Raw genomic sequence first — 13,566 nt, forward strand, 5'->3', positions numbered from 1 at the left:
CTAGAGTTAACAAATGGTCTAAAGAACTAATAAAAAGAAAAACAAACAGGAAAAAACAGCAATCAGTTTTTGTGTCAAAACCTTTGTGATTTCCTACCTCTCGATTATCCCCTTCCTCTCATTCTTAGCAGCAGCGGACTGTGGGTCTGGAAGAGATTCACGGTTTGTGTTGCAGGTTTCTTCTCTCAGCTGATGGTGACGTAGTTGCGCGCCTAACAGAGTCTGTCTGTGTGACTTTTAGAAATGGGGGGCGGAGGGCTGTAGGGCGCAACCATTTCACACCATCGTCGCGTGAGAGTGGTTCTAATATTGACAACTATACAATTTTTTTAAATATTACTCACGCGAGGACGGCACGCTCGTCTCCAGCTTTTACTGCAAGCTGCAGAAACTGACTTTGAGGGGAGCGCACAGGAGACACACCGCGGTCATTCCGATGGTGCGCCAAGTCCAGCAGAGAGCCCTGGCAACTCAGAGAGCTGGATGCACAGCTGAGCTTTCCATGAACACACGATGTCACATCTGTAGCGAAGACAGCAGGCAGGGAGCTTTACGCCAGTGTCTCTAACAGCCACATCACAGATTTCTTGCGCTACCGCAGCCGAGAGAGGAGGAGGAGAGCGCTGATTCACGGCTTGCAGGAGGAGGGAGAGCCGTGCGGACAGGCTAAGAGGATCCATCTCCACCAAGGCTGCAACCTTAAAATACTGACCACCCCCCTCCTCCTCCTCCCTTGTCACTGACAGCTTTGCGACCCGGTCAATCCGTCAGACGGGGAGGATCTGGGCAGGAGGGCGCCAAGGCAGAATATGACCAAAGGCGATCACCTCTGACCAGTTTGATCCAATCGCCAATCTCGAGCAGGCTGGAGACCGAGACAGCGGCATCACTGGGGGATTTTGGTCCGAGGAGCACGTTAGACTAAAGAGATCCAAACAGCGAGGTTATTTTGAGACTGTTGGCAGGCTGATCTGCGCGGTAAAACAATAATAAAGGGGGCGGACAGGAGCTATTTCGCAGTCGCTAAACTCCCCGGAATACAAATCCAGGTAGGTTACAATGAATAAGGCATGATTCAAACTCGCAGGTATGTCTATAGAACCTAGTCTTCGTGACATGGAGGGCAAATTGGTATGCAGAAGACAGAATTTTAAATATAATATGCTGCTGAACACGAATCACATTACATGCGTTTTAAGATGCAAAAACAGGCGATAGCTGGATGCGGTCTGTCACTCCAGAGCGCTTCATTCTGCCCAGGCTTTAACCTGTCTGTCCGCTCACACTGCTCCTCGTGATTGTGCAGATATGATCCATTGCAACGGACTGAAATGGATTCGTGATACACTCTAATGGGTGTGCCATTAAAATAATTGGCGTCTGGCAACGCAACTGAAGGATACCGGTTGTTACAGCTTGCCGAGCTCATCATTGCTGGTGATTGGCTGAACACCTGGACTTCCAGTTTCACGTATGTGCTTTTATGTTTACGTTTATATCCCGGATTCTCCTGTACGCTGTGTCTCAATTGGGAGTTAATATCTGAAGACGAGTGTCTCCTAGACATGTGCAGCCCAGGCCTGCATGCACACTATAAGTTAAACTGCGGGCCTATAGTCTCTCCAGCAGGGATTCCCCCCTCAGGTAGTACTGACACTGGTACGGAGAGCGAAACGGCCTTCTGATGATTAATCAGCAACAGCTGCGGCTCCCTGTCTGCTGAGTCCATGTTTCACGGATCTCAGATAGCCTCCTTAAACAAGACCCCTCTTCCCAAAATAGAGAAAGAGCAACTGTCTCGTCCATAATGCTATCTGCATCTGTCAGGACATATAGAAGGGGGTGCACAGTGATTACTATATGATGCACATGATAAGAAAATGTGCATTTCTCTGTTAAACCCCGCATGGTATACTTGGATACTTTTTAAAAACTGTTTTATAATCCACAAATTGTTTACTAAAAAACGGATTTGACATCTAAGAAAAAGCTCAAAATAAAACTAACAAATATTCTGTTCAATTTAAGGAAAACAACAGACTGACATTTTTAGAAGCTTTAACAAGAAGAACAAAAAACACTGAAATGATGATTTTGTGCAACACTGGCCTGTGTGCTGATTAACTGGAGGCTCCCCATTGATAATAAATATCTGTAACACTTTCAGTTCATGTTTTAGACAACTTTTGCTAAAGGTTGTTGCTAAAAGTTGACAGGACTGCCTAATCTTAGCAAAATGAAATCAGTTTTATGCTATGCTGTTGTTGTCCTTTGATAGTAGTCTCTGTTTGGTTTTCAGGCCTGTAGGTTTCATCTTAAAATCTCCTCAAAATGAAGCCAACAATCTGTTTGCATTTAATCTGCAGTAGCAACAATACTATGACTCGATATTTGTTGTTAATTATCTAGATTAGTGCCTCGTCTATTAAATGTGTTTGGCATATGTAGATCAGACGTTTGGATTTTTCACCATCAAGTTCAATTATATACATACACAAAGAACTCTGCATATTCAGAATATCACTCGAACTTCATTTTCTTGAAGTAAAAAGTGTTTCAAAGTTGTGTGAATGGAGTTGAAATGTTTTCACTCTTAACTGTTTGTGGTTGAAGAGGTCACTGTTGGATTTAATTGGAAAACGTCAAATCTGATCTTTAGCCTTAATTTAGAAATGTCACTTGTGATGTGGTTCCTATGCTAATGTCCAGCATATGTTAATAACTTGGTCTTATCTGTTCATTTTTAGCACATTTCCGGGAGCTGCTGAACGGCCTCGATTAAATGCCTCTGCATTCACAATGCAAAATACAATCCTTAAAACAGTAATTAGTATGCAAATTGTTCTGTGTAGCTCCTAATTTAGGGGTCACGGTTCTAATGGTGATGCACGTAGAGTAATGGGATGGTTAAATCTCCACTGCCTAACAGCCCCCGAATGCAATTTGTGTGAAGATAGAAAATCAATATTTCAAAAACAAAATCCTCGCGGGGTCATACACCTGAACAGTCTCTCTGAGTGCTTAATGTAATTACTGTAATGAACTTTACTTTATTCCTTAAGATTATGTACTTTTGTGTCTTCGGTTAGTCAGTCAGTGAGTCAATCAATCAGCTCCTCGCTTTTAGGGCTGCAAATGCGAGGAAGGAATTTTTACATGCATAAGGAATGACTGTGCCCTTAAAACGGCAAAATCTACAGCTTAGAAAAGTACAAGTGTTTATTATTTGTCTTTTGGGAGGCATGAAAATGAGCACGACTATGGTTTACAGCTGAAATATTTCTTCCGAGCATGATTTTATTCAGCTTGTGAAATTTATAAGTCTAATGGGATAAGACAGGAGGCAGTTACCAAGCAATTGACTCTCTGTGTCCAGTGTCACTGTATGGCATTATATCTTTAAAACCTCTCTGTCAGCCTGGTAGTTTGCTCTTGGATTCGTGGGTATTTGGCTTGTTTGCCATTTTGTTTTACCTCTGTTTATCCAAGGCAGAGTGACTGAACACATTTGAGTGTTTTTCATCACTCCCCTTCCACACACATTACACTTGGAGGCACAAGAGTGCCGCTGCCTCAATTAAAGCTGCAGGAAATGACAGCAAAGTGTTAAAATCATAGGGGATCACAGCTCATTGGAAGCAGCTAGAATCAATAATTTTATATTAACTGCAATGAATGAAAGGCGTCATTTGTAGCAATAAATCAACAGCAAATTATCAGTTAACTCTGCAGGGCCCGTCTGTTCTTGCTTTGGTCCATCCATCTGTCTTCTTCTGCTTATCCAATTCAAGGTCATAGTGGGGCTGGAGACTCACACCAGCTGTCACAAGCTGAGAGGTCGGGTACACCCTGGACAGGTCGCCAATTTGTCGTGGGGCCAACAACCATTCACACTCATAACCACGGCCAATTTAGAATCACCAGTTAACCTCTGGCCTTGCAAAGAAGCCAGAGTACCCAGTGAGAACCCAGACAGGCCTGGCCAGAACATCCAAACTCCACACAGAAAGGCAAGGACCTTCTTGCTGTGAGGCGACAGTGCTAATCATCACACCAGCGTTTTACCCCTTTTTTGTTGGTCGTGATCTGGTTTTATCGTTTTGAAAGTGTTGAAAATTACCCCATAAGAGCGGTGTAATCTGCACAGCTCTTGCAGTGTAATTTTCAGCTGATTTGAGTGAAAAAGCTCAGAGAACCAGCTGCGCTCTACCTGTTCAGCACAACACTGGAGATAAACAGCGATGATATATAATGCAGCATTTAGCAGATAATATATTTCCCACAGGAGTTATTATAGTAATAAGTTGGACAGGCAATGTACTTTTTAAATTCATGACCTGTTTTGAGTTGACACAATAGAAGATGATACACAGCAAAAACAGTGTGCGGATTTCAAATTATTTAAAGTCTGTTAACTGAAAATAACACAAAGACGGAGTATCAAATGCTGAAACTCTATCGTTATTTCTTTTAAAAAAAATATGTGCTTAGGGCAAATTTGAGCAAGCAGCACATTTAAAAAAAAAATAGATTGCAGAAGTGCAACAAAAGACTGTCAGACCTGGTGGAACATTTCACAACAAAGCAGGTTAATAGGTAACAAGACAAGGTATAAAAATCATCCCAGAGAGCCTGAGCGTTTAAGAGGTAAAGATGAGTGAGCTTCATCTCTCTGTGAAAGACTGCATAGCCAAATGGAAAGGAGTTTTCGGGGATTTAATTAAAGTTTAATATAAAATCATTAAAAAAAAACAGGAAATCTGGTGACATCTAAAAGGCTAAAAACTGTTTTGGGAATCTGAAACAAGTTGTCTTTGTAAGGTTTGAATTTACATTTGCAAAGGGGTCTAATAGCAGGGCAGGGTATAGCAGCAGCCAGGCTGTGTGGTATTTGACAAAGAATGACAGTTTAACAAGTACAGAATCATTTAATTTAACAAAACTCACAGAATCCTTAAAAATTTCTATTGCAAAACAAAGTGGACTTGATTTTTGGGATTTCAGATGGCGCGTCTTTAAAAACAGCCAACGTTCTGTTGTGGAAATCACCAAAAAGCAGCGCCAATGAACACAGTTCATCACTGCATCACAAATACAAGTTAAAACGCTTTCACTGAAAGAGAAAAACATGCATAAACATTTTCCAAAAATGCTTCCGCTGTGTCTCATTTATGGTGGCAGGTTAAATAAAAGGTTAAATATGGTCTGATCAGAGAGATTTTGAATTTGACATCTTTATCAGGGGAAGCTTTGACTACTTTAGCAGCGCAAAAGCACACCGTGCATGCATTACAACAGCATGGCCCCACTGCAAGAGGCCAGGTGTGAAACTCACCTGGCCTGTCTGTGCCTGTTCCTAAAGCATGCACAGTGTTATTAAAAGTAGCGGTAATGCGACATAATGAATAAAACTTAAAACTTTTAAAAAATTTTTGGTATAACTGTTCATTCAAATCAGCTTTTATTTCTTTATGGAAACAGCAGTGTGAATTAATTATTGCCATTCCCAACATGTATCATGCAGAGAGGCTGACCCTGCAATCTTAAATCCTGTGTGCTTCATTGCAGTTTTTACCCCTCCACCTCAGCTTGTCACCATGCAATAAAAAGACAAGGAGAAGCTAGCAGCTCAGCAGTACTGCTCTTGATTTTAAAACAGGAAGAAGCATCTCCTTAAGCCTTTCTCAGTGGCTTCAGCAGCTCTTTAATACCTGCTTGTCAGTTTGACCATTTTCACATTTTTAAATTAAATGGTTAGTACGTGTTATTAGAGATTTATAGCACTAACAAGGGGAATGCACACATATTTTATTTAATTGCCCCCCAAGTTTACTCTCATCAGTGTCCAGGTCCAAACAAAGGCAAAAACCTGAGTTTTTAAATTCAAATTTTCTCTCGCTAAGTTATAACTTTGTCACTCAATTATTCTCCTGTTGGTTTTGTTTGTGCTCGGCGCTGTTGGTTCTCACAGGGATTGCATAGCTGGCTCCAATCCATATAACTGGCGCTGCTGATTCAGTTAAATTTAAGTTCCTTGTCTCCAGCTTCTGCTGCCGTTTGCTGTCATCCCATTTTCTGTCCTCCAGATCAGTGTGCTGTGCTGCAATCAACGTCTTTTTTTTTAAAAACATTAACATCAGAGGATTGTTATATCGAGCTGAGATCGCCTCTGTATCACCTCTAAAAAGACTCATCTCTGTGGATGTTATTGAGGTTATGATCTCTCAAAAAGACATTATAGTATTGCAAGTGATGCAATTATTTATGCCTGTGAACCATTAAATTAGAGATATTAAGGATAATTTATTCCAGAATAGATGAATTGATCTTATCAACGCTTGCACACAAGACCTTGACAGAGATTTCCCCGGTTTCTTGCAGATTTCACAGAAGGTGTGGGTTATCATTGTCCTATCCAATATTTGGCTTTTGAATTGGTGTACTTTTTAAAATATGCCACCAACTGTTTGCTATGCACACCTCCAATAAAAGTTTTTTCAGCTTTCCAAATTAGCCAGCAGTCCACCCGGATGATATCATATCCAGAAACATCACCTGGGAGTTCAAGTAGTTGGTGTTATTGTAAGAGCCTTTCAGATTGAATGAGCTAAATCAAATAAGAAAGGTGCATTACATTGCATAAAATATGTCCTTTAATGGACCTCTTTTTTTTTTTTTCCCGAGAGTGCTTTAAAGTGCCATGGGTTTGTATTGTACACCTTTTAGTGCAGGGTGGCCCCAGAGGTAATCAACCCTTTAAGCAGGAATCAGAACCTAAGAATGCACTTTTTTGTGTATAAATTGAAAAATGACTTGAACTAGATTTAGTTCGAAAAAAGCAAAGGGAATTGTGACAGTAATACAAAAATGTAATCCTCTGGTGAATTTTGGGTAGCGTTATTAACTTACCCTGCATGTATCTCTCTTAAGAGATCATTTTAATTCAGACTAAACTGCCTGTGAGCCTCAGGAGGTCCGGAGGTGTTGTGGAGGCTGCATAGAGGGTCCCATCCAACTCACTGAACTGTTAAACAATCGGGTAACACCAAGGAGAGAGCCTTTATAATAATTCCCCCCTGTGTTAAATCATCTAAGTTTTGGGGTGGTCAACTGTTCATTATGCTCCTGCTGCCTTAGACCCCAGCTGTTGGCATCAGAAGGATGGTCGAGTTGTATCTCATAAGAGCTGAAGAGGTGCGTAAAATGCTTAGCTAGGGCTTTTATGAATTTGGACAGTGTCTGCATTGCTATTGTAATGCTGCTCTCTCTTGCAGAAGTGGTAAGTGCGTGTTTAGGGCTCAGTGTATAATGAATTTGGATGGGACATCTGTAGCCTTTGTTTCACTTTGCCTCTTGACAATCTCCTGCCTCCCTGCTGCTGTTTTTTTTGCCAATGCGACATTTTGGACAGTGCTTAGTTTGGCAACATTGCATGCCTGCTGAGCGAGCTGTTCGGTTCAGAGCTGTGTATTACCCGAGAGATTTCAGACAATCATGCTCAAATCCACATTATTTGTTGCATGTATCCACATCTCAAATCAAAATAAAGTTTATGATTGGAAATGAGCCCGCAGGCTGTAATTTTATTAAACTAATGTTGTCTGCATTGCTCACATATTCATTTACCGACCTGAATCGCTGAGCATTTTCGGAGATAACATAAAGATCTCATGAAAATGGTGTTTGAAGTAGAAAGGAGAAACCCAATTAAGCCGCACAGAAGGATGGTTGGATAATTTGAATTCTTGCACTCATTTAAAATTAAGAAATTCTTTTCTTGCTTCAGTTCGTGTTTGTTTCTCCCTGTGAAATGCAAACACAGTCTTGCAGACTTGTACCACTTGAAGTTTAAAACGATGTGAAAATACCCTGAGGTTGGATACTCCTTCCATTATGTCATTACATTAAATATTAAATTATTACGCAACTATTGAGAATGCGCTGTACTCTAGTACAATAATATTTATTTGGTACTAAAAATATTCAAGGCAAAAAAAAAAAAGCTTACAAAGCAATGTGAGACAGTTGCTTTGTAAGGCTGAAAATAAAGTCTTTCATTCTTGTAATAAACTGTATAATATCTGTTGTTTCTGTCTGGTGTGTTTAGGTGGTGGGCGGAGGAAAGACACAGCCCAGTGCTGGATCCCAGAGCGACTCTCAGTGTGGTAAGGACCCTTGAGACGAAGGAGGGTGCATGGAGGGCTCAAAGCCTGTAAAACCAGGGTCTTCAGCCTGCCTCTGGTTGGGGCTGGTCTCTGTGGCTGTAGCCTTCCTTTGTACAGAGGCCCGGACCACTCCGAGCCCTCTGCTCAGCCCCAGCAATGGCACCTGCAAAGGGAACACAAAGTGTCATACAGGGATTATCCTGCCCATCTGGTATCCCGAGGATCCTTCCATGGGAGACAAGATTGCACGAGTCATTGTCTATTTCGTGGCACTGATCTACATGTTCCTCGGAGTATCCATCATTGCTGACCGTTTTATGGCCGCCATTGAGGTCATCACCTCCCAAGAGAGAGAAATTGTTATCAAAAGGCCCAATGGGGAAACAACCACCACCACGATCCGTGTGTGGAATGAAACGGTCTCCAACCTTACCCTCATGGCCTTGGGCTCGTCGGCTCCTGAGATCATGCTTTCTGTAATCGAAGTTTGTGGACATGAATTCAAATCTGGTGAGCTTGGGCCCTCCACAATCGTTGGCAGTGCAGCTTTCAATATGTTTGTCATCATTGGCCTCTGCGTGTCTGTCATCCCCCAAGGCGAGGTACGAAAGGTCAAGCACCTCAGAGTGTTCTTTGTCACTGCAGGCTGGAGTATCTTTGCCTACATCTGGCTCTACATGATCCTGGCTGTTTTTTCTCCCAATGAAGTCCAAGTCTGGGAGGGTCTAGTCACGCTGGCCTTCTTCCCCATATGTGTACTCCTCGCATGGGTGGCAGACAGACGACTGCTCTTCTATAAGTTCATGCACAAGAAGTACCGCACTGAAAAACATAGGGGTGTCATCATTGAGACCGAGACCGAACGCTCCAAGGGGATTGAAATGGACGGCAAGATGGTTAACTCTCACTTCATGGATGGAGGTGCAACCAGCAATCTGATTGGTCTGATTGAGAGCAAAGAGGTAGATGAGTCCCGACGCGATATGATTCGCATCTTGAAAGACCTGAAGCAGAAGCACCCGGAGAAAGAGTTGGATCAGCTTGTTGAGATGGCCAACTATTACGCTCTCTCGCACCAGCAAAAGAGCCGTGCCTTTTACCGCATTCAAGCTACGCGCATGATGACCGGAGCTGGAAATATCCTGAAAAAACACGTAGCAGAACAGGCGAAAAAGAGCGCCAGCGTGCAGGAGGTGCACGTGGAGGAACCAGAAGAGTATGTTTCCCGGATCGCTTTTGAGCCTGCTGTTTACCAGTGCCTCGAGAACTGCGGGGCCGTTATTCTGACCATCACCAGAAAAGGAGGCGACATCAATAAGACTATCTACGTGGATTATAAGACTGAGGATGGCTCGGCTAATGCCGGGGCAGACTATGAGTTCACAGAGGGTATGGTAGTATTCAAACCCGGAGAGATGATCAAGGAAATAAGCATTGGCATCATAGATGATGACATCTTCGAAGAGGACGAGCACTTCTTTGTACGTCTCAGTAATCTGCGCGTCTTGGAAACTGAGGATGAGGTGTTGTCTGCCAACAGTCTCCCATATCCAAAGGCGGTGTTGGGGTTCCCCACTGTGGCCACTGTGACCATTCTGGACGATGATCATTCAGGCATCTTCACCTTTGAGAGTAACTCAGCCCATGTCAGTGAGAGCATCGGTATCATGGAAGTCAAAGTGTTGAGGACTTCTGGGGCAAGGGGGACAGTCATCGTGCCTTATCGCACTGTGGAGGGACTTGCCAAAGGAGGAGGAGAGGACTTTGAAGATACGTACGGAGAGCTTGAGTTCAAAAATGATGAAACCTGGTAAGGCACCAACATTTTCTTTGTGTAGTTGGAGAGGAGTTGCTTTTTCTTATTGTGTTTTTGGTATTTTTAGTTAGCAAGCTTATTCAAAATGAAATGCACCCAGGAGTCATTGATAATTTTGGGTTAGTTTAAACTCACTAATTTATGTTTTGCTTTTGAAATTCAGTTTGATGCCGGTGTACCTTTCTAGAAATAATATACTATTTGATAGCTTCAAAGATATTCAGCGGTCTGCGAGAAGGCTGTGAGAAGCTCGTCACATTTGCTTTGAAAAGAGATATTGTCTTCTTTGCCTGTTGACATCATTTAGTTTCGAGCATACTTTGATAACCTGTTCATGTGTAGCTTGCACTCATCAAGCTGTGACCTTTAAATGCCTTTTTTTCTTTACATGGTTGGGTGATGTATCCTCTCATCTGAGCGTGCACTCTATATCCCCTTGTTTTCCCGTCAGGAGATTTTGCTGTCATCACAGTGCTTTGGTAGCAATCCTGCGTGTGTGTCGCATGCAAAAGGGATTCAACTTTTGGATTCGTCACACGAATTCGTCTCTAATCCTTGCTGTTTTTGTTTTGTCAAACTCTGGGATTTTGCTCACTTCCTGTTTTTGGTTTTGTTTCCGTGTCTCTCCACTTCAGCAAGCACGAATGGAAACAGATATTAGAAGAGAAAATTAAATCTTCGTACATGGCATTGTTTTAGGTTAGCAGGTAGACTGTAGCATGATGAGACATGTAGGTGTGATTCCTCCATGAGGCAGCCCCGATTTAAAAAAACAAAACAAAAAACCCCTGAATAGTACAATTACGTAAATTGTGTGTGTTGTGTAGCCTTGTCAGCTGTACCATCTGTGTACAATATTGCCCAAAAACAACAACAACGGAAAAAACCCCAAAAACACATAGCCTTACAAATGAGTGGGCATTTTTGGCGGTTTTTGCAATAACACCAACATACCATACTGTAGCAGAAATTCTATCAGGGCCATATATTGTATGACACTGCTGCATTAAAAAAAAAGATGTATACAAAGCAGTTCTCTAGGATACTGGCTTGTACACAAAACAGTGGCTCTTAAAAAATATTGATTTGTTTATTTCACAGCTTGCATCCGTTTGCCTCTCACATATTGGTCTGCAGGCACTGAATCAAAGTGACATGCATCTGTGACATTCCCTTCCGCCGCCAATCAGGACCCACTCAGTGTGCCGTGGCGGACTGGCAGGGACTGTGCTCCAGGCTGTGGGTTCCTGAGGGCTGAGGCAGCCCAGGGGACCGGGGGGAGGGGTGTCGGGGTGATCACCATGCTCTCGGGGCCCGTTGAGCTCTCAGGCTTTTACTTGATTTATGTGAGAGATGCTTTTTTGGAGCTGGGCTGCTGAGGGAGTTAGAAGGGAGAAATGCGGAGAGAGACTGCTGTGATGCTTTCGGCATTGTGAGGGAATGTTAGCGTATCGATCTGCTCATTGTGTTGAGCATCATGCTGCGAGCTTCTTACAGTGCGGCACAGCTTCAGTATGAGTGCACAACACTGTAAATTGATAAAGACCAGTCATGTGTTAGAAGCAGAATTAGCAAACGTTTCTTTAAAATGGTCCAAACTATTTTCGTTATTGTATATTGGATGCGTTCAATCTCACAATATAAACAAGCCAGGTATAAAAATGAGAATCCATGTTGAAATAATTAAACGAATGCTTTTTATACTTTTTAATGTTTACCCTTAATCGAAACATGTAGCTTAAAGCCACAGCCTGCAAGCCTAGCTTTGCATAAACACTGGAAAAGGGGCTGATAAGCGAGCCAGGCTCTCTATAATGTTAACTAAATCCTCCTAACAAGCATTTGTAAAGCTCACTAATACTCTTTATAGCATCTGTCTTCGCATGGGGTGAACAATCTGGGTTTACATGATGGTGGATTTTTAACTGTTTCTTTCTTTGTGTTTTAGTTGTAGCTAAATTATAAATTATCAGATTTAAAAGTCCCGTGTAACAGAATGAAAGGCTTTATTTGCAAAATGGAAACACTTTTAACGCTTTGTTAACTTAAAGTAATTTTAGTTCTTATGTCACATGCAGACCAATTTAAGGTCAAGTTGGCTTGGCAGTTAAAACCAAATTTGTAATAACTTGTATATTTAACAAAAAATGGCCTTTAAAAAATCATTTATCAATAATTAACCATTAGGTCTTATTATGTCACTTAATTATTACTCTCCTAGTATTATATCTGCAATGCAGTTCACAGAACACTCTCACTCTAAAATTGGTATCTGATCTGATACCAATACTGTCTACCAAGTGTCAGTATTAATTATTATATCATATTAATAATCTGGCTGTCAGGAAGAGATTAGGAACCATTCTTAAACAGCTTGGAAGTCACAAATATAAATATATCCAAGAATATAAATTTAGAGCTTTTTTCTTTTGTATGTATTGATGAAATAATAAATGAAAACAGGCCCAGGATAAATACAGTAATTTATTTGCATTATTGTGCACTGGTGTCATTTCAAACTGCTGTCATTTGAAGTGACACCAGTGCACTTTCTCCTCAGGAGACAACTGAAGTGAAATAATATTTAATACTGTTGACAACACCATAAATAGCTCAACAACAAGTATTGCACTCACCCAACTCTCTTCTCTGACTGAATGTAAGTAGTAAAATAAACAAGCGAGGGAGAGACTGACGAGAGACAGAGAGAGAGAGAGAGAGAGAGAGAGAGAGAGAGACAGCATCCCATTGTTGGAGCTTTTCATTCTTGTCAGCTCACTTTGACCACAGTTTGCAGTGAAGTGAAAAATCTTTGCAAACATACAGATAGAAGCTGTTGGTGTAGCAGCGTGAAATACCTCCAAACTGCTGTCCCTCTGCTGTTAGCTTCCTCCATGCTACATTAAGTCTGCCGATAGCTCCCGCCGTCCAGTGATGAAGTAAACTCGGAACAGCATAAAACTGAACTGAATAGATCAGCTCATTGTCACCGATAGCCAATCCAGCTTTTTAGGTCAGTATCGGTCCGATATCTGATCCAGATATCGGATCAGCACTTTGTTACTCATCAGCACTTGTACTTTACGTCTCTATGATTCAAGCAACTTGTTGTGATCTAGAAACGCGTCCGCCTGTCCATGCATTTCCATTCCTGTGCTTTATTGTTACCACATCAGAAATCTCAGTACATTTTCTTTTTTATTTCTTTTACTTTGCAAAGCCCCTCAGTTTGACAGAACAGGACCTTTTTGGCATGCTGCGTTTGGCCCATGGGCCTTATGTTTGGCACCCTCTCTTTCAAACTCATTTTAAACTAAGAAAGAGCTAAATAAATTACCAAAACACCTCCTGAAACATAGCCTTACTCTATTATACATGCACCCAGGATGTGAAAATTTGTGTCAACTGTTGAAATCTCCCAATTCTTTGAATCTTTGGGCTGAAGGAAGGACAATACTCGGTGTATAAATGCTCAATCAACAATCATTTATTTCCATATAATTCAACACTTATGAGCATTTGAAACCATCATGATGGGGAGAGATGCTTGAAGAGGGTCAACAGCAAGTCTCAAAATGGTGACGG

At 41.8% G+C, this 13,566-nt stretch overlaps 1 protein-coding gene across 3 annotated transcripts in view; it reads left to right on the top strand.

Moving 5' to 3' along the window:
- The window catches only part of slc8a3 (solute carrier family 8 member 3), a 128,140-nt gene that overhangs the window by 371 nt on the left and 114,203 nt on the right, over nt 1-13,566 (top strand). For 2 of the 3 annotated variants that reach the window (XM_005746503.2, XM_005746505.2), the window contains exons 1-2: nt 104-1,049; nt 8,108-9,975. In XM_005746503.2, the coding sequence (XP_005746560.1) occupies nt 8,195-9,975 (1,781 nt within the window). In that variant the 5' untranslated portion in view covers nt 104-1,049; nt 8,108-8,194. Of the gene's footprint in view, nt 1-103; nt 1,050-8,107; nt 9,976-13,566 lie in introns of those variants that run through there. The other variant, XM_005746504.2, reaches the window with a different exon arrangement.

This window comes from Pundamilia nyererei, unplaced genomic scaffold (assembly GCF_000239375.1).
Source record: "Pundamilia nyererei isolate P.nyererei 1_Seehausen unplaced genomic scaffold, PunNye1.0 scaffold00179, whole genome shotgun sequence".
In the NCBI taxonomy this organism is placed as follows: domain Eukaryota; kingdom Metazoa; phylum Chordata; class Actinopteri; order Cichliformes; family Cichlidae; genus Pundamilia; species Pundamilia nyererei.